Source organism: Salmo trutta, chromosome 6 (genome assembly GCF_901001165.1).
Source record: "Salmo trutta chromosome 6, fSalTru1.1, whole genome shotgun sequence".
In the NCBI taxonomy this organism is placed as follows: Eukaryota; Metazoa; Chordata; class Actinopteri; order Salmoniformes; family Salmonidae; genus Salmo; species Salmo trutta.
Genome location: NC_042962.1, coordinates 17268305 through 17296105, shown reverse-complemented (window position 1 = coordinate 17296105; position 27801 = coordinate 17268305). Strand labels below are relative to the sequence as shown.

Genomic DNA, 27801 nt, shown 5'->3' with positions numbered 1-27801 from the left:
GATGGGGAGGGTCTATTAGAAGGTAGTAGGGCTATTTTTTAAAATTATTTTAGGATTTTTAAATGTTGTAAACCGTGATTGACCGCACACTCCAGCACAGTGGGTGGCGGCATTCACCTTTAACGTTGGTTTGCGGACCGCCATTATGTCATGGAAGAAGACGAAGAAGATGATGTCATTTTCTTATTCAGGAAAAAGAACGTCAGTCGGAGAATTTGCGCTGTCGCTCTTGAAGACTTGTTATTTTGTGACATTAACGTTTAAATCCTGTAGTAATTTGACTTAAACATATATATTAAGGTGTTTAATTCAGAAAGCTAACGAAAGAGACTGTCGTCGTAGCCAACGGTTGTTGTTTTATTTTTACGTATCTCTGCTTTTTAAACCTATCCTTGCGCAAACATTATTAACCATCAAGCCCAACATCTGACTGTCATGGATCAAATAGCGATCACTGCAGAAGTACCAAAGGTGAGTTGGTTAACTAAGATTTGAAGTCAATCCGACATTCTGGACATGTAAAATGGCCCTGGTTGTGGCAAAAACTGAGCCTTTAAATAGTTTGTCTGGGGGAGGACATATAACATGACCTAGTTTTAAATACAGTTCTAAGTGAATTGATCTAACTAACACTGGCTCGTTAGTTAATTCATACGTTTATCAACCAATACCAGCTAAGTTTGATACTAGCTAACAGGCTGACATGCTTCAAACGATGGCTAGTTAGACAAGTCAGGGCATGTCCCAGGCTGCCTTTTTTTTCTTTTTACAGTATGGCTGACATGTAACGTTATAGCAAAGATTTAACTAAACCAAGATAGACCACAGCTTGTCGTTTCTACTGGGAACAAATGAGTCATATTGGTCAGAAAAAGCAAGGAGATTGTCCTATCGGTGGTTAATAGCACAGATGGAACAATGAGACAGATAATTCACCGGATGTATAAATGTGAAGCATCCGCTTGGCGTTTCCACTCCCTACCAAATATGGGTAGGGAGTGGAAGCCCAGTGACCGGCAGTGGGAGACGATAGAACGAGATGGATTTTGGCCGACATTCTGCAAATTTTCTCAACGATTAAACATTTTCTCAATACAGTTCTATTCCCAAAATGTAAATATGTTACGAACATAGTGCATTAAGTTTTGTAGACTGTACCTTTTGCCAAAGTTTCCCAAAAATTGCGTTGTTTAGGAAAGGCGAATTGAGTTATTGCACACGCGCACTTCCAACGGGATGACTAATTTGTTCCGTTTGAAACGTTTGGTTTAGTTATAAAAAATATTTGGTTATAGTTAGTTTCACTAGCTCAGTAACTAGTTAATTGGTTACTGCTTTATTCAAGCACGTGGTACATAGATGTGTTAGCAAAGGGAAAAATCCTCTTGTATTGTGTTGCCATTACCTAACTAATTATGTAAATGAATGGTCCTTCAGAGTCCATGGGGCGCCACCACAACCAAGGTGGTGTGTCCCTGCTCCTTCACTGATGTCATGAGTGAGCAGCTGGCCAAGCAACTGGATGATGAAAGTCATTATTTCCCTGATTTCTCAAAGTAAGTCCTGTCAATATCACCTGTCTGTGTTATCGATTCTCATTAATTTGTAAGGACATTTTCAAATTATATTTTCACCCACTAGTCTAGCCGGTGTACACTTCTGTGTTAATTGTTAGTGTCACTGTAAAGAAAGAAAAGTTGAACACTATATATGCTCCTAACAATTTAATGTGCCAACCTAATATCCTAATTGTAAGTCAAACCACACTGACATTGGGTTATGTTTGAGAACTATGTCCGATATCCTATGTCTCTGTTTTAGTGTCAGCGCTGCTCTGGATGCCGGTGAGGAGCGAGAGACAGACAGTGATCTGATGCTGGCTCAGATGCTGCAGATGCAGTTTGACAAGGAGTTTGACACCCAGCTACGCACAGAAGAAAAGAAGTTTAATGGGGATAGCAAACGTAATCCTATGGACAAGTCCTGTATTAAAACCATACAAGGGTTGTTGCTATACCAGTATTGCGATACTCTGAGCTATCGTGGCAATGAAACAAAACATGAAGTGGTTTAATTTGTTGGGTAAAACAGTCCTAATCTTAGAAACAAAGAGCATTATGTTGTCACATTTGTTTATTTTGCAAGCTGAAGCATCCACAATTTTACATGAAGTAGGTTTTTATAGGACCATAGAGTTTTTATTTTTTGCCATGGAAAATCTGGTATTGTATCGCGATACTTGTATCGTGACAACCCTACGAAGGGTTGTGTTCATTCTGCATCAAATGGAAGACATTTTCAGTAGCAAAATGTTAAAAAATATTTTCTGTTTGGTACTCTTATTAAACACGACCAAGTTTCTGTAGTGTAAAAAGGAATCGAGTGGGAATATGAAGAATTTGAGATATGATTGCTATATACTGTTGCAGTATCCATCTCCTTTGAGAACTATCGCATGGTGCACCCTTACGAGGCCAGCTGCAGCTCCGAGGATGAAGTTGATTGGCAAGATAGTTGTGACGACCCCTACAAAGCTGGTAAAGTCTATCACTGTCATTTTACACCTATACTAGTATTGTAGCTAGGTCCTATACATCAATTGTATACATGTAACAGGACAACGTCTTGCTGCATAGAATATTGGTGGCTGTTGGCCTTTTCGTGATATTGGTGGTTGGTTATATTAAAGCAATAGTTCAACTTTCTATATTAACTTTTGTTCAATGTATTCCAGACAAGCCCACGACAACTCCGAGGAGAGGCTTTACTGGGAAAGGCAAGAACATCACTACTAAGCACGATGAGGTTGTGTGTGGCAGGAAGAATACTGCACGCATGGACAATGTAAGAGTTATAACAAGATAACCTTTTGGCTTGGTACAGTCCAATGTAGGGGAAGCTACTCTGAAAATATAGTTGAAGGCATTAACTTTAATCAAATCTCATTTTAATGAAAAAAACATTCATTGCTACAGAATGTAGTAATTTTATGTCAAAATGCATATCAAATGAGATTTTGTTTTACTACAATGTAAAAACAATTTAAACTGAGCCATGTTGGTTTAAAAAGCTGACTCTTCCAAATTAAAAATTGATCAATGAAAGTCAGAAGTTTAGTATTTGGTCCCATAGTCCTAGCACGCAATGACTACAACATGCATGTGACTACAAACTTGTTGGAAACATTAGCATTTTTTGTGTTGCTTGGTAAATCTAGTTAACTTAAAGTTACTTTGATAAAGTAGTTCACTCCATCCAAACTACTTAGTGAAAAATTATCGTATGCAAATCTGAAATGTCATTGACTACAAATTGCAAAAACATATCACTTTGGGGTCATATGTTAATAGAATGTGTAATTTAGCCTGCTAAACACAAAAACTGTTTCAAGTGAGAATTAGGCGAGTCTGATGCTGAAAAACAAATGCTATTATTGCCAACACCCATATTTTATTTGAGCAAAAAACATGTGTAGTTCCTGTAGTTAGTTACACCTCTACATGGCAAAAAAGTAATTAACTACTGAAAATGCTACCTAGATTTGAATTTAGTTGAACTACCACCAAGCTACTACAAAATGTAGTTAAATTACTAGTTGAACTACATGTAGTTCACTACTCCCCAACACTAAGACAGACACATGGGTATTTAACATTGTTGTCTTCATTAGCTTTGAAATGTGTGGCTTGATGTGCATACACACTGAGGTGAACATATTCTGATTTGTCAGCCATTTTGAAATCACCCTCTATCTTGTCCTCCCAGTTTGCCCCAGAGATCAATGTGGGAGATGGGCTTGGCATGGACCTGAAGCTCTCCAACCAGGTGTACAACTCCCTTAAGCAACACTGCTACGCCGAGCAGCGTCGCAGTGCACGGCTGCATGAGAAGAAGGAGCACTCCACTGCTGTGAGTTTATACAAATAGTAGTGCTGAACAATTTACAGAAACGTCAGTTATTTTACATTTTTTAAACAACAAATTGACTGATGTAGGTTCAACTACTAGAATTTGATTTCGTTTGTTTTTTCTGAGCTCAATGTGCACGTTGCACAGTTTCTCTAGAGATAACTGACTTTTTATTTTAGTTTTTAAAATTTATTATATATATATTTTTTTGACCTTTTATTTAACTAGGCAATTCAGTTAAGAACAAATTCTTATTTACAATGACGGCCTAGGAACAGTGGGTTTAACTGCCTTGTTCAGGGGCAGAACGACATATTTTTACCATGTCAGCTCAGGGATTCGATCAAGCAACCTTTCGGTTACTGGCCCAACGCTCTAAGCACTAGGTTACCTGCCGCCCCTAAGGCTACCTGCCGCCCCTAAGGCTACCTGCCGCCCCTAAGGCTACCTGCCGCCCCTAAGGCTACCTGCCGCCCCTAAGGCTACCTGCCGCCCCTAAGGCTACCTGCCGCCCCTAAGGCTGTAATGGGGAGTTGTATTTTCCAACTGGCCAATATTCTACATAGATTAGTGCATAAAATGTGGTAATTAACTACAAAGACCATAATCCATTGCTCATCTACTTGTCCACTCTGTTTCTTTCATGTATGCTACGAACGAGTCAGAATGTGCAATCGTGAGAGGATATAGAGAGCAGCAGTTGCTTCGCGAGGTATCTCTACCTAAAAATACATGAGTGATTGATAGTTTGTATTCAGCAGTCATAAAAGTATGCCTTATTTACTTTGAAGAACTACAAAATAGTGATTTTGTCAGACAGCATAGACAGCAGCGCTATAAAGATGAGATGATGACTTGGAATAAAATAATAGTCAAGTAAAACAAATTAAATATACACTACTTTAATAAAATATTTAAGTTATGGCAATGAATGAGAAGTTGTGTAAAAATACTTTCAAGTACTAAAGTATTTTTGGGGGGTATCTGTCCTTACTATTTATATTTTTGACTTATTTTACTTCACTACATTCCTATAGAAAATAATGTACTTTTTACTCCATACATTTTCCCTGACACCCAAAAGTACTCATTACATTTGGAATGCTAAGCAGGACAGGAAAATTGTCCAATTCACACACTTATCAAGAGAACATCCCTGGTCATCCCTACTGCCGCTGATCTGGCGGACTCACTGAACACACATGCTTCGTTTGTAAATTATATCTGAGTGTTGGAGAGTGCCCCTGGCTATCTGTAAATAATAAAAAATACAAGAATTGTGCTGCTAAATATAAGGAATTTGAAATGATTTACACTTAAGTTTTATACTTAAGTAGATTTTAAAACCAAATACTTTTAGACTTTTACTCAAGTAGTATTTTACTGTGTGACTTTCACTTTCACTTGAGTCATTTTCTATTAAGGAATCTTTACTTTTACTCAAGTGTGACAATTGGGTACTTTTTTCCACCACTGTAAATGAGTGATAAACAGTCATAGGCAGTCACTACCATCATGGGTCTTTTATTAATTGTTTTATTCTGTGGTTACAGCATTCAACTCAAATAATTAAAACCGTAATTAAAAACGTGATTCTGAAAAAATAATCAAATGAAACCGACCTCAAAAAGCACTAATCGCTTAGCACTAACAAGTAGCAAAATTCACCACTATAGAAGTCTTTGAATCTCAAAATAACACTGTACTAAGGCTTATACAATCAGATCTGTATTATTTTAATGCACTTTCATGCTCTCCTAATTCTCTCCTCATGATTCTTTGTTTTTTTCCCCTTTGTTTTTTTCTCCCCTTGTCTCTCTAAGGAACAAGCAGTGGACCCAAGGACCCGTCTGCTCATGTACAAAATGGTGAACGCAGGCATTTTGGAGAACATCAACGGCTGCATCAGCACTGGAAAGGAGTCTGTGGTGTTCCACGCAAATGGGGGAAGGTGAGGGTGTCATCGTCGCAAGAACCCACACCTTGAATTGGCTGACACAAGGTTGATTGACCCTAAAGGTGTTGTTACCTGCCTGAAGATGAGTCAGATCTGAATAGGAATTTCCCCAACTGTGGTTACCTAAGGTTATGGCATGACATTTACATTGTGATGACAATCATTGACAGAGATTCTATAGCAGTAGCCTTATTTGCCATATGTCATTAGCCATAGTTATATTAAAATAAATATTGAACTGCATTACATGTTTTGGTACAGAGCTACTTCCTTAAATGTTTGTTTCTAAGTGTTTCAATACTGTTGCGTGTGTGTTTTTCCTCTCCTAGCATGGAGAAGAATGCTGTCCCAGATGAGTGTGTGCTCAAGGTCTTCAAGACCACACTCAACGAGTTCAAGAACCGTGACAAGTACATCAAGGATGACTACCGCTTCATAGACCGCTTCAGCAAGCTGAACCCCCGCACGATCATCCGCCTGTGGGCTGAGAAGGAGATGCACAACCTGGCTCGGTGGGTGGTGGCGAAGTCACCTACACAATGAGTGTACAAAACATTAAGAACACCTTCTCTTTCCATGAGACTGACCAGGTGAAAGCTATGATTCCTTATTGATGTCACTTATTAAATCCACTTCAATCAGTGTAGATGGGGGGGGGGGGGGAACAGGTAAAAGAAGGCTTTTTAAACCTTGAGACATGGATCATGAATGTGTGCCAGTAGGTGCCAGGCGCACCGGTTTGTGTCAAGAACTGCAACGCTGCTGGATTTTTTTTTATCAAGAAAGTTCCACCACCCAAAGGACATCCAGCCAACTTGACACAACTGGCATTGGAGTCAACATGGGCCAGCATCCCAGTGGAAAGCTTTCGGCACCTTGTAGAGTCCGACGAATTAAGGATGTTCTGAGGGCAAAAGTGGTGGGGGTGCGCAACTCAATATTAGGAAGGTGTCCTTAATGTTTTGTAAACTCTGTATATGGACCAACACCAATTCACCTGTCTTTTTATATAAACTCGATTCAAATAACTTTTTCATGTAGTTTTTTTAATATCAAATTATCCACAGTAAGTTGCCAATCACCACCTATAGCCATAAAACATTTTTGATTCCAATGCTCCAACTGTATGGCTCATGGTCTCTCTATTCCCCCCTACACTCCATCAGTATGAAGAAAGCTGGCATCCCATGCCCCGAGGTGGTGGTTCTGAAGAAGCACATCCTTGTGATGTCGTTCATCGGCAAGGACCATGTGCCGGCTCCCAAACTGAAGGAGGCCATGTTGGGCTCTGAGGACATGAAGAGGGCCTATTACCAAGTGGTTCATGTAAGTGCAGCTTTACCACCATGGACTTTAACATAGACATGGTTCTATTGGTATATAGTTGCATACGTTTTACTAATCCGCCTGGTTGTAAGCGATAGTTCCATAGTGATGAGTCTCCACAGAGTTACCCGGATCATTATTCTGGATTATTTTGACCCTTGGATGTCTCTGTCCTTGCAGATGATGCAACAGTTGTATCAGGAGTGTAACCTCGTCCACGCTGACCTGAGTGAATACAACATGCTGTGGCATGAGGGCAAGGTACGCTATTCATCCTTTTCGTCTTAACCTTTTTTTTTTATCCAGGTGGGTCAATCTACACATTTATTTTTACACTGGAAATTCAGGCATGAGATTATACCTTGAGTGATGTAATCATCTTGTCTTTTGAAGGTTTGGCTGATTGACGTGAGTCAGTCCATCGAGCCTAATCACCCTCACAGCCATGAGTTCCTGTTCAGGGACTGCAGGAACGTGGCTACGGTAAGTTAGCTCACAGTTATCCAAGTACTGTAGGTTTAAATTGGCTGTTTATTATGTACAGCTCACAGTAAATACTGACTAAAGTCCTGATTTGCTGTCACAACAATTCACAATCCATTTGAATGGATAATAGTATTTAGCTGTCACTCCCAACATGCAATGAATGTTGGTGGAAAATGAGCGAAAGTGGAAACCAATATGTAAACTATTCTTAGAACAGCTTTGTATCAGTGACAAGCTGTTGGTTTTAATACCAATATATAGTTTTTTTATTTCTTCAACGCAGTTCTTCCAGAAGGGCGGGGTGTCTGAGGCCATGAACATGTACGAGCTCTTCAACGTCGTGTCTGGGCTGCAGCTCAGTGGTGACAGTGAGGCAGAGTTCCTTGCCCAGGTCAGAAAACATTGAGGCCAATATGAGGCATTTATTTCTCTGGTGAAGATGTATGTAGTTGCATTGAATTTACAGAAATGCATTTTTCAGGCAGTTTTAAAGTGGGCTCTCATGTTATCTAGTGCCACACAGCATCAAAATCTATCATGTACTGAAGTGACTTTTTGCGGTAGGGATGTTTATACTGGAATTTGACCCTAATCCATCAAATGAAATTGTATAAAGCGCCACAAATGCATTCGTCACAGTGCTTACCAGAAACCTGGGATTAAAATAGTAATTTTCATACAAAGTTGTTGTTTTCTAGATCGAGGCACTGGAGAAGATGAATGAGGACCACGTGCAGAGAAGGGGCAAGAAAATGTACACCTTCAGCGACGGAGGACCTCCCCTATTACACGACGAGGATGATTAACAATGAGATATTAGACACCATGAATAGCTGCATGGAACCTGTTTGGGTGATTGTTTGAGATAAAGGGTCGAGTAAACCCCCCATGGTCTCACAGTGAGGTATGCAAGAGGTCGAAAGGTCGCTGCATCCCAAGATGGTGTCATAGGCTTCAGTGGGCTAAAAAGGCTCCCTACCACCTCCATGAAATGTCAACATCTCATTCCATTACTACGGCTGTAGATGGAATGGATGGGGACGTCTGAGGTGTACATGACAGACAATGCCTCTACATGCACACACAATAATTGCTTTTTAAATTAGAGAGTATTAGTAACCAGCATTCATGACATTAAGTTATCTCCTCAAGTAAACTGAGCTCGAATGAAGAGTTTTGCATTATGTTCTGAATGGAACAAATTGTCATCCAACATTTTGATGAAGAGCCCAAAGTATCAGTGAATATTTTAATCATGAAACGGTGCTGTCGTGACTGAAGACAGAATGAGTTGTTTGTAATTGTCTCCAAGATGCATTGAGGTCCGTTGTTCATACAATGGAGCTGTCATGTTTGTGTACTCTCTGTAATTTCAATATTATGGTGGAAATAAATGGTACAAATAAGTTATGCATTGTCATTCATTTTGCTTCGCTCTGGACAAATGGAGCAGAAGCTGCTGGAAGACACCAAACCACACCTACACTAGCAAATATAAAACAAAAGTTGTATGACAAGCAACCTGTGTAACTACAACGTACCAATATCTTAGTCAGGCAGTCCAACTTGTAAAACGTTTTAATGCCTCCAGAAACTTTTTGGAGCGTTTGATTTCAAAGTTTGACGATGGGATTTATATTTTGAAAGGGACATTTACTATGGTAGGCGATTCGCGTGATTTACATGATTTTCAAACCGGAACTTACCCTAGAGAGGATCTTGGACCTTTGTTTCGCTGGTTAGCAAGCACAGCCACTAAATCAAAATGACGATGTAAAAATTTATGAAAACAGAAATGTGATTTTTGATCTTTAGGGTTATGCACAAGATTAACAGTAGATTAAGGTTAGTTTTTAAATCACATTTTAAGATGATCAATTGTAGAAATAGGCGGGGTTTATGACTGACTAGTGACGACCTATCTTTAATACAAATCAGTTCTGAAATCGTTATACAGCACGAACACTGACAACTACAAGACATAGCATAGCTGAAAGTTCACAATGAGTGAGGAACACTACCTCGAACTTTGTGAAAACCCTGTGCAATTTGAAAATACGTCAAGCGTCAACAATGTGTTTTTCGACGAAGCGAATAAACAGGTACAGTAGCCTAGGCTAGCTAACGTTAGTTGGCTAGTGGCTTTGGGACACACCGGGAGTCCGTATGACTAGTCCAACCAATACACACTCCCGATTGTGTCCCAACGCTAGCTAGCTAGCAGGATTATGCTCGTGACACCACACTGATATAAATAGATACATGTTTTTAGTTAGCTCGTTCATAGCTAGCTAAATACATAATCCGTGAATTTTTACTTTTAAGACGTTTACATTTCCTTTCATTGAGCAAGAACAGATAGCTAACTAGACGAGGATGGCTGTCAACCGTGAAGGTGTAGCCATACAGTATGACTAATTTAATATGGTCGGTAAAGTTGGTTTTATATTCACATTCGGACATTCGCCAAAAGCTATTTAAAATGTTAAAAATCAATAACTAATTCACCGTTTGTCACAGAATCATAAAACTATATATTATTTATTCTAGAAATGTTTAGCATACTTTTACAACCTTTGTTTTGAGTAAATATAAAAATATTGATTTGATATAAATAAATAATCTATAATTTGCCATTTAAAGCGGTATAAATCAATAACTAATTCAGTGAATGTCGCAGAAAAAAGTGAAAATATGCATTTATTTGCAATAGCTTTAAAGAAATGTTACTTTCAAGTGCAATTTGTTCTATATCAAGTTAGACAATATTTATATAAAGTTGTTCAATGTTTACAATCTTAAATTGTATGCCAAATCAATGTTTGTACTTTTAGTGCAACAGTTCCACATTTTAAAGTAGTTACAAGGCACAACATTCATTTATTTTTATGTCTCTAATTTAACAGGACATTTCTAAGTGACCCCCAACTTTTGAACGGTAGTGTACGTATATACTGTATATATGTATTAGCATGGGTATTGAAAGATACCAGAGGGTGGATAACAAAAAAACCACTAATATAAGAAGTGGACTGTACATGTTTTGTTTTTGGGCTAAATGTATTCATTATGATTTGTCTCTGAACTGTATGTGAACCCCTCTGCAATCTACTGGCACTAACTATTAAAACCTAGGACTTCAACCAGGCTGTCCCTATGCTATTTGCTCTCTTTCTCTCTTAAACTGCTACGTGAAAATTAGTTTTTTCACCGAAAACAATGTCAACAATGCAAAGGTTGTAAAAGTATACTAGACATTTAAAGAATAAATGGTACCTAGTTTGATGATAATGTCATAATGAGTGAAAACGTTATTGATTTATATAGCTTTACATGGCATTTTATAGATGTTATGTTTTTCTATCAAGTCAAAACTGGAATTTTTACTCAAAACAAAGGTTGTAAAAGTACACTAGACATTTATAGAATAAATCATACCTAGTTTGATATTTCTGTGACAAACGGTGAATTAGTTATTGATTTATACAGCTTTAAATTGCATTTTATAGATTTGATTTATTTCTATCAAATCAAAACTGGAATTTGTATTCAAAACAGAGGTTGTAAAAGTATGCATGCCATTTATAGAATAAATCATATCTAGTTTGATGATTCTGTGACAAGGTGAATTAGTTATTGAGTTTTCCATTTGTAAATGGCTTTTGGCGAATGTCTGTTTACATTACATTTTAGTCATTTAGCAGACGCTCTTATCCAGAGCGACTTACAGTAGTTGAATGTCTTGAATGTCCGAATGTGTGAATATAAAACCAACTTTACCTCGGTAGGTAAAGGAGGTAGACAAATTGGTTAGCTATAGTATATAGTCAACATTAACAAATGTTTCTCCACTGGCAATACATTTACCAGACTAGACAAAGAGTAACCCTCATTTTATTGCTACCCTATCTAAATGTAATATTTACCTCCCAAATCCTTTTATATATTGAGCTTTCTCTGTTTACCCTTTTTGCCCATTCAGGTGTTTGCAGTGCGATCAGGGGGTGCCACTGGGGTTGTGGTTAAAGGACCAGATGACAAAAACTCAGTTGCCTTCAGGTAACAACATTGCACATAACTTGTGATGATGAATATTGTAAGATCAGTGATGATGATCTCATGAAAGTATTTATTTTCTTCACAGAATGGATGACAAAGGAGAGGTGAAGTGCATTAAGTTTTCGATCGGAAATAAGATTTTGGCTGTCCAGAGAACACCAAAATCTGTGGTAAGCATTACATAAATCATTCTCGACTCAATTAAGGTAGCCTACCTCGAAGTTATTCCAACATTGTGTTTCCATGCTGGTGGCCTGACCGAAAGCATCTGTTTTATTTTAGGATTTCATAAGCTTCATACCGGATTATCCGCATTGGGAATGCTCCCAGGAATGTAAGGTATGCAAGCATATCCAGTGTCAAATGTTTCAAGTTAAAAATAGCTGTAATTTCTACATAGTTGCAACTAAGCATGAGTCAAATCTTCTATACTTGTGGTTTTGATATTCAAATGTTTTGATTGGCAGATGAAGAATGCCAGTATTTTGGGCTTCTGTTGGACCAACTGGAATGAAATTGTTTTCATCACTGACCAGGGAATTGAGTTCTACCAGGTAACTACACTGAGTGTACAACACATTAGGAACACCTTTCTAATATTGAGTTGCCCCCTCCACCTTTTGCCCTCAGAACATTCTCAATTTGTCAGGGCATGGACTCCTTCGTCGTTGGCTGGATTACTTTTGGATGGTGAACCATTCTTGATACACACAGGAAACTGTCGAGCGTGAAAAACCCAGCAGCGTGGCATTTCTTGACACACTCAAACCGGTTCGCCTTAAATCTTTTGTCTTGCCCATTCACCCTCTTAATGGCACTCATACACAATCCATGTCTCAAGGCTTAAAAATTCTCCCCACTTCATCTACACTGATTGAAGTGGATTTAACAAGTGACATAAATAAGGGATCATAGCGTTTACCTGGTCAATCTATGTCATGGAAAGAGCAGGTGTTCCTAATGTTTGATATGCTCAGTGTATATTTTACGACTCCTATTTCTTGTGATACGGGAGTAATAAGCTAGTTGTTTTGTGGTTTAGGAATGCACTGTGTCCTAGATTATTGTAACACAATCGGTTGAATTGAACTTGTATTGTTCTTTTCTGTAGTAAAACATGTCACATGAAGCTTATGTGACTCGGTTAACTCAATTCAAACTACAACCACTAGAGGTCTCAATTTAGCTCTGACTGAGCTATGAAGTTGGCAGATTTTTCCCTACTGCGCTGTGTAAGGTCAAATTGTACCTTGACAAAATGTATATAGGGATGTCTACTAGGCTCCAAACGCATTCTAGAAAAATGTCTTCTTGTGCCAGTTTTTCCGACATTAGACAGATGATGAAGTGTATGTCATTGAGATGCCTGCTGTGTTTAGGTGCTTCCTGACAAACGCAGCCTGAAGCTGCTGAAGAGTCAGAGCGTCAATGTGAACTGGTACATGTACTGTCCTGAGACTGCAGTCATCCTGCTCTCTACCACTGCCCAGGGCAACGTGCTGCAGCCGTTTGCCTTCAAAGTAAGTGGTCACAACTGAGATAATAAATGTTTCAAACATGTCCACAACCTGATACAGTAAGACATGATATATTCCACCAAAGCTCATGTTCATGTTTGAGAAAGCATTAGCAGCCGCAAATTGCTGAAAATCTATTCATCAAACATTTGATATTTTAGTGTTTCATTTGATTTGATTGATTGATTTGATTAAAGTGGTTGTCCAAGCTCACTGTCGTTATCTCGTTTTTGATGGTGTTAACTTACCCGTTGTTGTTTGTACCGCCAGAGTGGGACCATGTCTAAAATGCCCAAGTTTGAGATCGAGCTTCCAGTGGTTCCCAAGCCAGCCAAGCTCAATCTGACAGAGAGGGACATTGCTGTGGCCACCATGTAAGTTTGCATCTGTGTTTGAATTGAAATGTCATAGTTTGGCTCGATATTCAAGTCACATTTTCAAACAACTTTTGGCAGTATAAAAAGCTAAGTGAGTTGTTCACTTTGTTTCTAATGGTAGTTACGGTCAGCTGTATGTAATGTATCTGAAGCATCACTCCAGAACTACTGACAGTCCCTGTGCTGAGGTGGTCCTCTATCAGCTACCCAGGTAAATCTTACATTTCATATAGCATATTCCTAGTGGGCATTGCTCTAAACATGCTGAAATTCATACTACTAACTTAACAAGGTCATGCAGCAATCATATCACCCTAATATGCAGAGTTGCTAGAGACATTAATTCAACCTTGAAATTAAATATGTATGGTGTTATTCATGAATAGGGAATACCTGAAGGGATAAAGTGACATATTATGTCAGTCACTGTCCTGACTAATGGTTTATATATACAATAGATTACTGATGAGGGCGCTGTGTTGAAGCCACCGTGACTCCATTTTGGCACTCCCCCCACCATTGTAAACAATATTTTGGAAGCTATAGAAATGCATTTATTAATGTCTACATTATTTTTTGACACGTTAATTATATTACAGACAACGTAATGGGGAGTAGGAGCTGTCCTCCATTGGAATGAATAGAATTCAACAGTATTTCAATTAAATGTTTCAAGGACCCGCCAAAAAAATGTTTGAGGAAAATGTTTTTTTTTTGTATGTTTAGCTCACAATCTAATTTAAAAGTATGCATTAAGGTGTCTGTAATATAATAAACGTGTAAAAAGCAAATGTAGACAATAAATGCATTGATATAGCTTCCAAAATATTGTTTACAATGGTGGGGGAGTGCCAAGATGGAGTCACGGTGGCTTCAACACAGCCCCCCTGGCCAATATGGCCGACCAGTGGCATCAAAGCCTCTCAATGGTCAATACATAGCATCAGCGATCCAGGGTTTATATAGGTCATTGGTCCTGACTAACAGCATGTTGTTCCCAGGGAGGGATCCTGTAAAAAGACCAACGTGTTAAAACTCAACACCACAGGGAAGTTTGCCCTCAACGTGGTGGATAACCTGGTTGTTGTGCATCATCAGAGCTCTCAGGTGAGTTCCTTTTGGAAAGAAATCGAGAGCTCGGGACTATAAGATTCTATCTGCAAAAAGATGATTCGGAGATAATTGGTTTTAAAGATCTTAACCCTCATTGGTTTGAATGGTGTCAGCAATTTTAATATTGTATTCTTATGAATTTAATAATATGAATTGGGGTATTTAGATTACCATATAGGTAGAGAACATTAAACAGAACAATGCTACTGTACGTCAATAACTCAATTTTGACAAAAATTCTGAAAGAACCTTATAGTCCCAAGTTCGCGGCAGCCTCGAAGTTAGACAGAAAAACGACTACTGTCATGTTGTTCCATATCCAATGTCCAAACACGTTCAGTCCTGAATGATGGAGATAATGTCTTCTGTTTCAGACCTCCATTATATTTGACATCAAGCTGCGGGAGCCTGACTGTGCCCTTAACGTCCACCAGCCTGTGTTGCCTGGTCGCTCCATCCACCCCTACAGGATTCCCCTAACAGGTAAAGGCTACATGGATTGACTACTGTATGTGGCCATGCCGGTCCTTACCGACTGTCTGTCTGACTGGCTGACTGTCTGAGTTTATATTTGTCTCTTTGCCTGTGTTGTCTGCCTGTCCCTCCAGCTGTTTCTCTCTGTCTGTTATTTTTGTTTTTCTGCCCCCATGTGTCATACTGTGTGAGACATTACAGAACTTTCAGAACTTCACTGCCATCTGTCACTATTGAAAACAGTTTTTCTCCTCTCCTTGCGCTCCCTTATGTTCCATGTCTCTTAAACCCATGACAGAAATGAACTTCACGTCTTCCTGTCTCCATAGGTCCTGCTGCTGTACCCACCCACCCTCCGGTGCCTTGTGAGCTCTGTATCCTTTATGAAATGCCAGTAGCTGGATGAGCTACGGCAACACTTGTGTCAATGGAATGGTATCAATGATAATTGGGACGGCTAGCATGGAGATGGTAGGCGGTGGTATTATGCTTCCCTTGACCTTCAGACTCCTCATCTTGGAGCGTCTTTCAACCCGATATCATCATCAGTGCAAGCGAAGGTGAGTGAGAAGAACATCCACACATCTAACCGTAGACGACTATGTCCTGGCAAACTGTCTGGGTTAATTTGAAAGCCCCCCCGGGTTTGGCCGGGGGGGCTTTACTTGGCTCATCGTGCCCTAGCGACTCCTTGTGGCGCGCCGGGCGCCTGCAGGCTGACTTCGGTCGTCAGTTGAACGGTGTTTCCTCCGACACATTGGTGCAGCTGGCTTCCGGGTTAAGCGGCGGGTTTTAAGGAGCGAGGTTTGGCGGGTCATATTTTGGAGGACGCATGACTCAACCTTCGCCTCTCCCGAGCCCTTTGGGGAGTTGCAACTATGAGACAAGATCGTAATTGTATTGCAATTGGATATCACAAAATTGGGGAGAAAAAGGAGGTAAAATACTAAAGAAAAAAGAAACCACCACTAGTCCTTAACCCCTATTCACTGTAGATCTGATAGGAACAGATAGGTATACAGTAACCACTGTGGTAGGAGAGCCACCTCTTTTTCTGGTAGACTATGTAGAATGGTTGCCATATTGCTTGCGCCTATCCAAACTTCTCAGATCTACAGTTGGTTGTTTCCGGGTGGGGCTCAGGTTCTCTCCTGCTTGTCTGACCTGTGCTGTGTGTTCCCCTTTTGCTTCAGGGTATCTGTGGTATCTGCAGGTGAAGCTGCCGCCGACCGTCAACCTCCTGCAGGACAAGGGCAAGCTGATGGACTTCCTCCTGCGCAGACGAGACTGCAAGATGGTAATCTTGTCCGTGTGCGCACAAAGTAAGACTGCCTCGTGAAACATAGGGGAGACTGTTAGTTTCTGAAGCAAGCACACTAATAAAACAAGAAGTCGAGTTTGTTCATGATTAGAGAACCCCTAAACCATAGTGCCCGAAGATGTTCACACACTGTGTTTCAGTGCTCAACGGGGGAGATAAGGGGGGCTTACCAGTGGTGGCCACAGTGTTTGACAAACTCAACCAAGTTTACAAAGAGTACTTGGAGGCAGAGCAGACCTACACTGTGGTGAGTACAGTCTATGAAAACACTGCATAACGAAAAGCCACACTGTTTCTAGCACAGCTGTCTTGACTGCTAGTAAGGCATGATCAGAGAATACAGTGTGTATGCATGTGGCTAAATGGATGTACTTCAATGATATTACTTATATTATTATAAATGCACAGAAAAGCTAATTGTGTTAGTTCACTTAAGTCATTTGAAAATCAAGGGACACCAGTGAAAAGATATTTAGAACAGTAGTGATATCTCACTATTATATATGTCTTAACAATGTTGATCTTGTAACTTGAATAACACAAAGGATGTAGATGTTATAATCAGCTGAACAGATTAGAGTTTTCTCATCCGTGTTACGGCGGATCAGCAGCTCACACACTGTCTGTTTCAGTGACTTGACTTTTGTTCTTTCCTGTTGATCTCTTCCAGGCTACGGAGTCTGGTACCAGCCGAGGCAGCTCTGCTCGGGAGAGGCCCGTCCGGACGCGGGCGGTTATCGATCAGTCAGACATGTACACCCACGTCCTGTCCTCCTTCTCTGAGAAAAAGGTGGCAGCGGCAAAGCACATATTTCAATGGCTGCCTTATAATTAAAAGAATAATAATCTCAATTACATGTAAGATGACTGAACATTATATTGTTTCACCCCTCCAACAGGACACGTCTCACAAGTTTATCATTGCTGTGCTGATGGAGTACATTCGCTCACTCAACCAGGTCCAGATCACCGTGCAGGTACTCCTTTGCAGAAAAGCAGATATGTCTTTTGTGGAGGCTCTATCAGAACCTATTTTGTTCTTTTATGCGTCATGGTGAGATGCCACCGTTTCATGTTGTAACATGTTGCCAGTGCTACATTAGTATACTTTATGTTCCTGTAGATCCTACATATTTATTGGTCCATATTGCCCTGGAGATAGTCTAAAATATTAAGGTGCACTCTCTGTTTCCGGAGGCGAAAGGAACACACACCTGTTTAGGTGAGGTGCTGGCTAGCGGAGTAGAACACTTCAAAAAGAAAAGAGAGCTGCACGCTCTAGCTCAGATGCAATCATTTAATAACCTAATAACCATTCTCTGTTTCCCCCTCAGCATTACCTGTATGAGCTGGTCATTAAGATGTTGGTTCAGCACAACCTCTTCTACATGCTCCATCAGTTCCTCCAGTACCACGTCCTCAGCGACTCCAAGCCACTGGTGAGTCAGCAATTACTACATACAGCTCAACTATTTCATGGTAGTTTGGTCCTATAGTCATCAATAACTTTTGGGTATTCAGTGGAGTAATACAACATTTGGGACAAAGGGCTAGCAAGCTATTCACAGAAGATGCAATGCTTCAGAATAGACCTGGGTCAAATACATGTCAAATACTTTAAAAAAAGCTTGAGCTACAGTTAATATGGTTTTCCTGGTGCATTGGAAACAATAGTAAATCCCTTTTTGACATATGTATTTGACCCAGGTCTTTCACAATTCATTCTTACATGGTATTTAATCCAATATAATGCGTGGGGAACTCTTCCCCCATCTACTCCTCCTGTGATCCCATTTCTCACCAGATAACTTTGTTTGAAGGATAAAAGGCATGATGTTGCTCCAATAGTGGTTGATTATTTACTCTCTCTCTCTCGTTTCATTGTTTGAGCTGACCTTGGATCAGTTCTACAGTAAGATCTTTATTTTGATTGGTCATGGAATTACCATGTGCATCATCATTCTCTCTAAGGCCTGTTTGCTGCTGTCTCTAGAAAGCACATACCCCCCTGCACACCAGCTCTCCCTGGATATGTTGAAGGTAGGATCCCTTACTTATGCACGCCCTCAAACACACACACACTCCCTCAAAAAACAAACACACTGTTTAAACAGCTATCGAATATCACACAGGACATCCAAAGTCCTTTGGAGAATTTAATGTTTTTCCAGAGAATCCCATTTTAAAGTTGCATTAGTTGTATTGGTACAGCTAATTATAGGAAATAAGGAACCTTCAAGTGAACAAACTCTATTCATGGCTGAGTTATAACAATACATCTAGTTAGGTTTTTTTGAGTCAGCACAGTGATGGTTTCCCATGTGACGTTCTGATCTACAGTATCTGTGTGTAACATACTGATCTATAACATCATACATCGATGTGTAACATGCTGATCTATAACATCATACATCTATGTGTGTGTGTGTGTGTGTGTGTGACAGAGACTGTCCACAGCCAATGATGAGATCGTGGAGGTGCTCCTGTCCAGACAGCAGGTGCTGGGTGCGCTGCGCTTCATCCGCAGCGTGGGTGGCCACGACAACATCTCCGCCCGCAAGTTCCTGGACGTGGCACGCCAGACGGCCGACCAGATGCTCTTCTACACCATCTTCCGGTTCTTTGAGCAGAGGAACCTGCGTCTGAGAGGCAGCCCCAGCTTCAACCCAGGTGATGTGACACCACTACACTAGGTCTGCAGCTCAATTGGCCACCTATTCCTTATGTAGGGAATGGCCCACATAGCAGAACACTTCATCTAGAACCACATTGTCTTCAGCCAGATGGCTTGATTTATACACACCGATAGGTTGAATAAATTGTGTAGGAGTGACGCCAGACTATGTATTTTTATGGCTCTGGTCTGACTAAATCCTTTGTAATGACCGTAGAAATAATTCTCACATGGACTCTATTCTGTGGTAGAAATGTTGGTAATGCCGTTGTGTTCAATAATGAATGAGTGCCCTCCCTCTGTGTGATTTATATTAGATTGCCTTGACCCAAATAATAACTCTGCTAAGCCAGGAACAACAGGCATATGCTGAAACTGTTGCTTTTCTATTCATGTGGATGCATCTATGATTGTTCCCAAGCATAAAATTCTTACCACAATTGCATGGCTTCTTTGAACATGTGTGAGTGGGCGAGTATCAGTGATTTTGAATCTTTATCCTATAGGTTTCAGGTTTAATAGACACCCACATTATCAACATAAACTGCAATCCTACAGGATGACAAACAGTGTAGGTTATACCTGTCTAAATACTGTATACAGTTTTAAGAAATGTATAAATTAGTAAGGACATAATCAACGTGTTTGCAGTGGGGTAATAAATAAACCTGGGAATAAATTACTAATTAACACATGAATAGCTAATAAATGAATGAGTCTCCACCTAGCTGCCACTGGCATGTATTGACAGACCTTTGCCCTAATACTCTGTTTTGATTGGCCAATAGGTGAGCACTGTGAGGAGCATGTGGTATACTTCAAGCAAGTTTTCGGGGAGCAGGCACTCATGAAGCAAGTAACAGTTTGAGTCGAGACATATTTTATGTTATCCCACAGTCCATTAACTTATTGTAAATAATTGTTCAAATCATGCTAATAAAATCATTTGTACATATTCTAACAATCAATGGTGTATGACATGTCATGCTTGTGCGTTAGTCCGCTTGACAAGACGTCCTTCTGACTAACCCTGGGTCATGCTCATTAGGGCATTTGATAGAAAACGTTTTGCAATGGTAAACGAAAAGGAGCATTTCTTATTGGACAAGTCAAGGTAGTCCCTCTGCCTAATGAACACAAACCTGGCTTATGGTTTGAAAAACATAATTATGATGGTGTCTGCTTCTATTGCCGACGGAAAACCTGAAATAATTTGATTATACGTTGATTTAACTTTTTAGGAAATTCCAATGGCATTCCTTTATTTTAAACATTGTAGCGTCTAGGACATAGCATTACAGTGGAATGTTGACTTTTGTATGTGTGAAGTGCACAATTAAAATTGATCTCCTAAACACCAAATACTAGTAGATAGAGTATACAAACACAGGAAGAACGTCATGGTAACGTGTCAAACACTGTTGGCTCAGAGAGCGTGCAGTTGTCCCACAATTACCATGGTCTAGTTGATCTGGACATTTGACGTTAGTTATAGTTAGAAATAGCTCTCAAGGTATGCAATGACTGACGAGGAAAACTGATAATGCACTAGCCAATTTTGAAATTGCACCTTGTGCATTCTACTACTACAACTTTCAAGAGTAAGTTGAAAGCCAGACTTAGTAAAAAAAAAAATCATATTTGTATTTCTATAGTATTTTTTTTTCACGCCGTATTCTGAACTTGACTTAATTCCACCATCTTTACACGCTAGGAAACCATGAATGGTGGAGGGGTTTGAGGTGGTGGCATTAAGTCAAGGTCAGAATATGGCACACTGCCACACCTTAATTTAATCGTTCTCCACACAAAAGGAATAGCAGGTGAATAGCATGCTTAAATTCAGAATACGCATACAGAGAAAAGTGCACAAAATGGGACCGATGGTCCATTTACGTGCGCTTAACTCAGGTCGGAACCGGGCCAATAGAGTTCTTTTATAGTTGTGCTCTTCCAGTTTTCAATCCTTATTGCAATTATTAATATTAGCAAGAGTTAAGACTTACAGACCAGTTTTCTTTCTAAGATAAAGAGTGAGACCCGAATACGTCACCATTATTTACCGTCATTGTGTAGATCAATGCACGCCTAACACAATCTGTACATTTGTGTGTCGTTTTTAAAAAATACTTTGAATTGACCCTCTTAGTTATCAGTAGCTCTCGGTACCCAAAATAGTTTGAGTCTTGGTATTCAAGTGTGTACAATAGTGAAAATATCTAATAAACTGTGTCCACAATACAATGTAAGGATAAGGTCCATCAGTGTCCACCACTGCCTTAATGGTCAGTATCTCATTGTGTACTCCAGTTCACTCCACATTCACATTTCTTGGCAAGACAAATAAAAAAACATCTGTTTCACACGCTCGACCCGAACTGAACAAACAACAGTGTACAAATAAATTACTTGCATGACATAATTGTATTGTCAAGGCTTTGGCTCATTCTTCTGATTGGAAAGTCACCCAAACTCACCTGTGGATGGTTGCTTCATGGATTTGAAATAGAGTACACATTTCGCAGGAGCATCAGTTCATGACAGACGCCATCTTGGTTTCGGCTGACTTACGTCCAAGGACGACGCAAAAAGCCTATTCACTCCATAAGTAAAGGGACAACCACACTACTGTAATCTCTCCAAACCCTTCCCTGATGTCCCACATCTGTCTCCATCCAAGTTCCTTTAGGTCCCATAGTCCCTCACTGTCCCTGTGTTCTGTGGGAGGAACCCCTAGCGTACAGGGGCGTGTACAGCAGCGCTCAACCCGAGGTACTCCAGGTTCTCTGCTGCAGGAAGGAAGTGACTACTGGTGGGTGTGGCCTGAGGCAGGAAGTCCTCCTGGTAGTCTGGGTTGTCCATGCGCTCGCAGACGGAGCGAGGGAGGGTACTGCGGGCCATGTTGTGGTACTCCGGGATCTCCAGCATGCACGGCAGGAAGTTGAAGAACTTGACGTCTGGGTCGTACCCAGAGGAGGGCCTACTAGCCCAGGCTGCCTCAGTGGGGTCCTCATAGCTGGGGTTGAAGACGTCAGAGAGCCTGGTGTTCCCATTCTGGTTCATGTATTCTAGAATACAGACGAAGGTCAAGTAAATACCCAGGCTTACATTACAGAGCGGAGATGGTGAAGTGTTACGCCCTCAATGCATATGTGTTGAGCGTTAATTGAATAACTCATCATAGATAACGTTTGTACTGTACCTGGAAGAGCTGGGAAATCTTTCTCTAGAGAACCACTGGGGTCTGTGATGTCCTTCTCTAGAGAACCACCGTGGGTGGGGTCTGTGATGTAGCGAAGGATCACACTATTCTCTCTCATTGGATGGCCATTCTGTGGTGAGATGATTGAGACGTCAAACATCAGATGTGTGTGTGTGTGTGTAACAGTATATCTCCTCGCCCCAACCTGGGCTTGAACCAGTGACCCTCTGCACACATCAACAACTGACACCCCACGAAGCATCGTTACCCATCGCGCCATAAAAGCCACGGCCCTTGCAGAGCAAGGGGAACTACTTCAGGTCGCAGAGCGAGTGACGTCACCCGATTGAAACGCTATTAGCGCGCACCACCGCTAACTAACTAGCCATTTCACATCGGTTACGTGCATATGTCTGTTTGTGCGCGTGTGTGTGTGCGCGCGCTTACCCTAGAGTTGTGGTGCTGGGTGGTCTGTCTGGTGGAGAGGTCCTTATAGGGGTGAAGATACTCCTCAGCATCCTCCATGTTCTCTGATGTATTGATCAGGCTACGGTAGAACATAGGTTCCGTGGGACTGGGCAGGTACATGCGATCATCCCCCTGAAATGTACATTTAGAGTAAATTAGATTAAAAAAAAGAATAAAAAACCAAGCTTTTAAAGTAAAAAAAATGACACTTCTGTCATCAATGGCTCTCATCAGCAAAGGAAGTAGACATACCATCATAGCTTTCAATACTTTTTATTGCCTATAGCAGAGTTTCCCAAACTCGGTCGTGCTCCCTTCACCCCCGGTGGAAGTTTTGGTTTTTGCCCTAGCACTACACAGCTGATTGAAATAACCAATGTATCATCAAGCTTAAATTATTTGAATGAGCTGTGTAGTGCTAGGGCAAAAACCAAAATGTGCACCCAGGGGGGACCAAACTACAATATGGGTAAATATTTCATTTTGATTGATCCTAAATAGATAAAATCCCATTGAGATCAAACATTTATTTTATGAATGAGACCTTTCCTGTAATGTCCCATCAAAGAAATAAGAGTTGATGCAACCATCTAATAGAATATCTAATTCTGAGGGAGTAAAGTATTCTTAAATTACCTGAATGACCAGATAGCGAGATGGATCCCGGGCCATTTTGGAGAACTCTGATATGAGCTCCCTGAACCGTGGTCTGCTCTCTGCATCGATCATCCAGCCTGAAGGTAGGTAAGACATAAAACCCCTTGATTTTGTGTGTGTGTGTGCGCGCGTGTGTACACACTTCGGTTGAATGCGTTCAGTTGTGCAAACAACTAGGTATTTCCTTTACATATCTATGCTGCACATGACTCACATTTGACCATGATCATGTAGACGTCTATGGTACAGATGGGGGGCTGGGGCAGGCGCTCTCCTTTCTCCAGGACTCCAGCTATCTCCCTGGCCGGGATGCCATCGTAGGGCTTGGACCCAAACGTCATCAGCTCCCACACTGTCACACCTGCATATCATTACAGAAACACCAACAGTAGAACTAAGAGGTAAACACTTTCGGAAGCTGTAGTTGTTTCCGAATTTCAGTTTGACTATTTCCACAAATATTTGTTGTACTCCCTAGGAGTTTTTCCTAGGGAGTTTTTCCCAGCCACCGTGCTTCTTTCACATGCATTGCTTGCTGTTTGGGGTTTTAGGCTGGGTTTCTGTACAGCACTTTGAGATTTCAGCTGATGTACGAAGGGCTATATAAATAAATTTGATTTGATTTGATTTGTCCAGTTGGACTTACCGTAGCTCCACACGTCACTCTGATGTGTATAGGTCCAGTGAAGGATGGACTCCAGTGCCATCCACTTTATGGGCACCTACAGTAGGACGGAGGATTATTGGTCAGCCAAGTCCATTACCCATCCTGTAACAATTCTTTATTGGAAGTTAATTGTGTTCAGGGTTCATTCATTTTGACAAAAAATCCCACATTTTCTAGGATTTGCATGACTGTTTGTATAAAAACACTAAATGTGACTACGGCAGTGATGTTAGTTGCTCCAACCTTGCCCCCATCTGCGTGGTACTCCTTCTCGTCTGCGGTGAGCAGCTTGGCCAGTCCAAAATCGGTGATCTTGAGGTGGTGAGGCGTCTTCACCAGTACGTTCCTGGCCGCCAGGTCACGGTGCACCAGGTGATGCTCCTCCAGGTAGTTCATACCCTGCAGACAACATCCAAAAGACATATGGACGTCAGACACCAACTCCTTGTGACTCAGAGGCTGTCCTGATACGGACACTGTACATACAAATTGGTAGTGGATGAGATGAGGATCCACATGCAATGTAAAGCTCTTTATAATGAGAAAAAGAGTCTATCACTACAATTTGACATTGGTTTATCCAGAGGTAAGCATTTGTACTAATGTTGACACGAACAAGGTCCCTTTCACCAGGCACTTTAAAGTAACCTCCCAATACTTAACCTTCCATAGAGGGCTACTTTGAGTGGGACTTAACCGCTTCAGACGCCTAATTCACCCTTCTGTATAAAACACATCATTATTAGTATCTTTATAGCTACAGCCCCTCCCTGCTTTGATCCATATCTCCATAGAATCAATGAGACAATGTTGCTCTTTGAGACAGCAAGTCAAGCCGTGAACAGATAGACCTCTGTGTATTCAATAATTAGCCCTCAGCAGGCTTACTGTACAAATAGACTTAAGAATAACCAGAGGCAAGGTCACAACCAAGGCTGGGAAGAGAGCTCCACTCAGGCCAGGGGTTTAAAGGGGTAACAAAGAAGTTAAGTGAATACATCAGTCCGTCAAAGACCCATTCCTAATCACGCCTGAAATTCTGCGAGAGCAGAGTGAGTGTTGAAGAAAGAAAAGTTTGCTCCCGTTTGTAATAATCAATCACGCTACCCGCCGTTCGTCTACATATTGCAGACGTATCTGGTTATCCAGGTGTGATAGCAGCTGGCATGGTTCTATTTGAGACTTGCCACTTTAGTCAGATCGAGATTGACTGACAAAGTACTTCTTTGACAGGCTTGCTGGTGATTCGTTGGGAGGGACTGTTTTCCCCAAAGTCATGAGTATGGCATACTTATTTACAAAATAAGACAAAGCACCAATGTAACACAGCAAAGTCATTTCCTGTTTGCTCACCTTGGCAATTTGCACACACCAGTTAAGCAGGCACTGGGAGCCGATGTTGTCCTTGTTCTCCTTGACATAGTCCAGCAGACAGCCGTAAGGCATGATCTGGGTGATGAGCTGCACCGTGGACGTCAGGCAGATGCCCAGTAGACGACACACATGGGGGTGCTCCACGCTAGCCATCACATAGGCCTCCTGCAGACAGAAAAGATGGAGGATGTTCCAGGTCATCGTTTCAGATCTCACAATGCCTGGAGAAGTGTCTAACATCTCAGAAAACACATGAAAAGGATATGGCAATCTGTCCTTGAGCAAGGCACTTAACCCTAATTGCTCTTGTAAGTCGCTGTGGATAAGAGCATCTGATAAATTACGTAAATGTAAAAACATGCTGAGAAGCGCAGCGACTGCAAGAAAAAAAGAAGGCCAACCGGGAACGCCTGGGCTGCATTTAGAAACATCTATACAAACAGTTTACTCACGTCTAGAATCTCCTTGTTGGCTTTTGGTGAAGTGGCCTCTCTCAACACCTTAATGGCAACAGGGATCTTCACGTTTTCTCCCTCAGGAATCCACATGCCCTGGGGAGAGAACACGTTTATGTCACCTTTTACAAACTAATGGACACATAACTCTATCCCTGGACGAGGAACACGTTTTATAAAATCAGTTTGATCACTAGTGATTTGTGTAGAGTGTGATCGACTGGATTCAGACCTCGGTGTCCTGCCACAAGACTGTTTCTCAGGTCTCATGGAAGGTTACTCATTCACTGTCTGAACCACCTCCATTAAAAAAAGCACTGATCACTTTGCTTACCTTAAAGACAGTTCCAAAAGCCCCTGATCCCAACACTTTGATCTTCTTAAACTCAGTCTCCTTCAGAATGCGGAGCAGGGCCTGGTTGGGTGCCTCTCCACTTGGGGTCAGGGGTTCAACCAACTATGGGAGCAACAACAAAGCAAAGTGTCTTATCTACCTCCAGTATGTCATTCATCCCTGTAAAAGTGTTGTTAACATGTTGGCCCCTGTGATTGAATGTTGTACATGAGCGTGTCATGTCTGTGATTGAGTTTGTATGGCTGCGTTTACACCAGTGGCATCAGTTCAGTTAAACCTAGGGTATGGGAAAGTGGGTAAATTGAAGCTAATTTACTGCCTTTCTACACAATTTAAAAACTCTAAAATGCTATTTGGATTACAGTAAAAACAAAAATGACCCCAGCCATGAATTATCACCTCAATATTAAGTTTAAAGTTCTGTGGAACGGCATATACAAAGTCAACCTCTACTCAACCTCAAATGTACTTGCAGTGCAACGTGAAATAAATGCATAATACAGACTATCGAGTCACAAGGCCGATATCTAATGCCGACATCCATCTGCAGCGCAGAGTTTCAAGTTTTGGGAAGCGATATACCATAAAATTGCACCTTTATAATAAAGGATTGCATGCATCTGTAGACTAATGTAAAATAGGCTACTATTCCTAATATGATGAGTAGATTGCGTAGTCAGTGCGCGCTGACCAAACTGCGCACTTAAAACAAACCACAGCTCATTTTTAAAAGAAGCTAAATCTCTCTGAGGACCTGAGCACTAGGACCATGCCTCTGAACTACCTGGCCTGATGACTCCTTGCGGTCCCCAGTCCACCTGGCCGTGCTGCTGCTCCAGTTTCAACTGTTCTGCCTGCGGCTATGGAACCCTGACCTGTTCACCGGACGTGCTACCTGTCCCAGACCTGCTGTTTTCAACTCTCTAGAGACAGCAGGAGCGTTAGAGATACTCTCAATGATCGGCTATGAAAAGCCAACTGACATTTACTCCTGAGGTGCTGACCTGTTGCACCCTCGACAACCACTGTGATTATTATTATTTGACCCTGCTGGTCATCTATGAACATTTGAACATCTTGGCCATGTTCTGTTATAATCTCCACCCGGCACAGCCAGAAGAGGACTAGCCACCTCTCATAGCCTGGTTCCTCTAGGTTTCTTCCTAGGTTCTGGCCTTTCTAGGGAGTTTTTCCTAGCCACCGTGCTTCTACACCTGCATTGCTTGCTGTTTGGGGTTTTAGGCTGGGTTTCTGTACAGCACTTGCTTTAGAAATACAAGTGCTTTAGAAATACATTTGATTTGATTTAAATCACCATCTCTGGTGTAGTATTTTGAATGATTTTATTTCTGTATCGGCACGAGTAGTTATATAGCTAATTTTGGCAAATTCAATTTACTTCCCCTAGCC

General features: G+C 41.0%; 3 protein-coding genes across 4 annotated transcripts in view; 2 read left to right on the top strand and 1 right to left on the bottom strand.

The window, feature by feature from the left end:
* The first annotated feature begins 160 nt into the window (after positions 1 to 160).
* On the top strand, positions 161 to 9084 carry LOC115195552 (serine/threonine-protein kinase RIO3). Its single transcript, XM_029755504.1, has 13 exons — positions 161 to 471; positions 1438 to 1556; positions 1822 to 1964; positions 2430 to 2537; positions 2735 to 2844; positions 3766 to 3909; positions 5733 to 5860; positions 6196 to 6378; positions 7033 to 7192; positions 7373 to 7453; positions 7586 to 7675; positions 7962 to 8069; positions 8377 to 9084. Exons 1-13 carry the CDS (start codon positions 436 to 438, stop codon positions 8482 to 8484), a joined length of 1518 nt encoding a protein of 505 aa, XP_029611364.1. The 5' UTR covers positions 161 to 435; the 3' UTR covers positions 8485 to 9084.
* A 255-nt stretch (positions 9085 to 9339) lies between these two features.
* Positions 9340 to 20181, top strand: LOC115195551 (regulator of MON1-CCZ1 complex). Of its 2 annotated transcripts, none has more exons than XR_003878711.1 (20): positions 9340 to 9780; positions 11661 to 11737; positions 11823 to 11907; positions 12020 to 12076; positions 12205 to 12291; positions 13117 to 13257; positions 13525 to 13628; positions 13753 to 13842; positions 14633 to 14738; positions 15119 to 15227; positions 15548 to 15592; positions 15725 to 15778; positions 16412 to 16540; positions 16680 to 16786; positions 17210 to 17329; positions 17439 to 17516; positions 17874 to 17978; positions 18533 to 18579; positions 18984 to 19209; positions 20002 to 20181. XR_003878711.1 is itself a non-coding variant. In XM_029755503.1 (20 exons), the coding sequence occupies exons 1-20, from the start codon at positions 9682 to 9684 to the stop codon at positions 20079 to 20081; spliced, it is 1968 nt and encodes a 655-aa protein (XP_029611363.1). In that variant the 5' UTR covers positions 9369 to 9681; the 3' UTR covers positions 20082 to 20181. The 2 variants fall into 2 exon arrangements, 1 of the variants encoding a protein (XP_029611363.1); XM_029755503.1 differs by having other exon boundaries at positions 9369 to 9780; positions 18511 to 18579.
* A 260-nt stretch (positions 20182 to 20441) lies between these two features.
* The window catches only part of LOC115195550 (melanoma receptor tyrosine-protein kinase), a 49666-nt gene continuing 42306 nt past the window's right edge, over positions 20442 to 27801 (bottom strand). The window contains exons 18-27 of the mRNA XM_029755502.1: positions 26371 to 26493; positions 26034 to 26132; positions 25561 to 25746; positions 24451 to 24606; positions 24187 to 24262; positions 23755 to 23901; positions 23520 to 23617; positions 22863 to 23015; positions 22416 to 22545; positions 20442 to 22281 (exon numbers count right to left, since the gene is read on the bottom strand). Of these exons, the coding sequence (XP_029611362.1) occupies positions 21947 to 22281; positions 22416 to 22545; positions 22863 to 23015; positions 23520 to 23617; positions 23755 to 23901; positions 24187 to 24262; positions 24451 to 24606; positions 25561 to 25746; positions 26034 to 26132; positions 26371 to 26493 (1503 nt within the window). The 3' untranslated portion in view covers positions 20442 to 21946. The remainder of the gene's footprint in view (positions 22282 to 22415; positions 22546 to 22862; positions 23016 to 23519; positions 23618 to 23754; positions 23902 to 24186; positions 24263 to 24450; positions 24607 to 25560; positions 25747 to 26033; positions 26133 to 26370; positions 26494 to 27801) is intronic.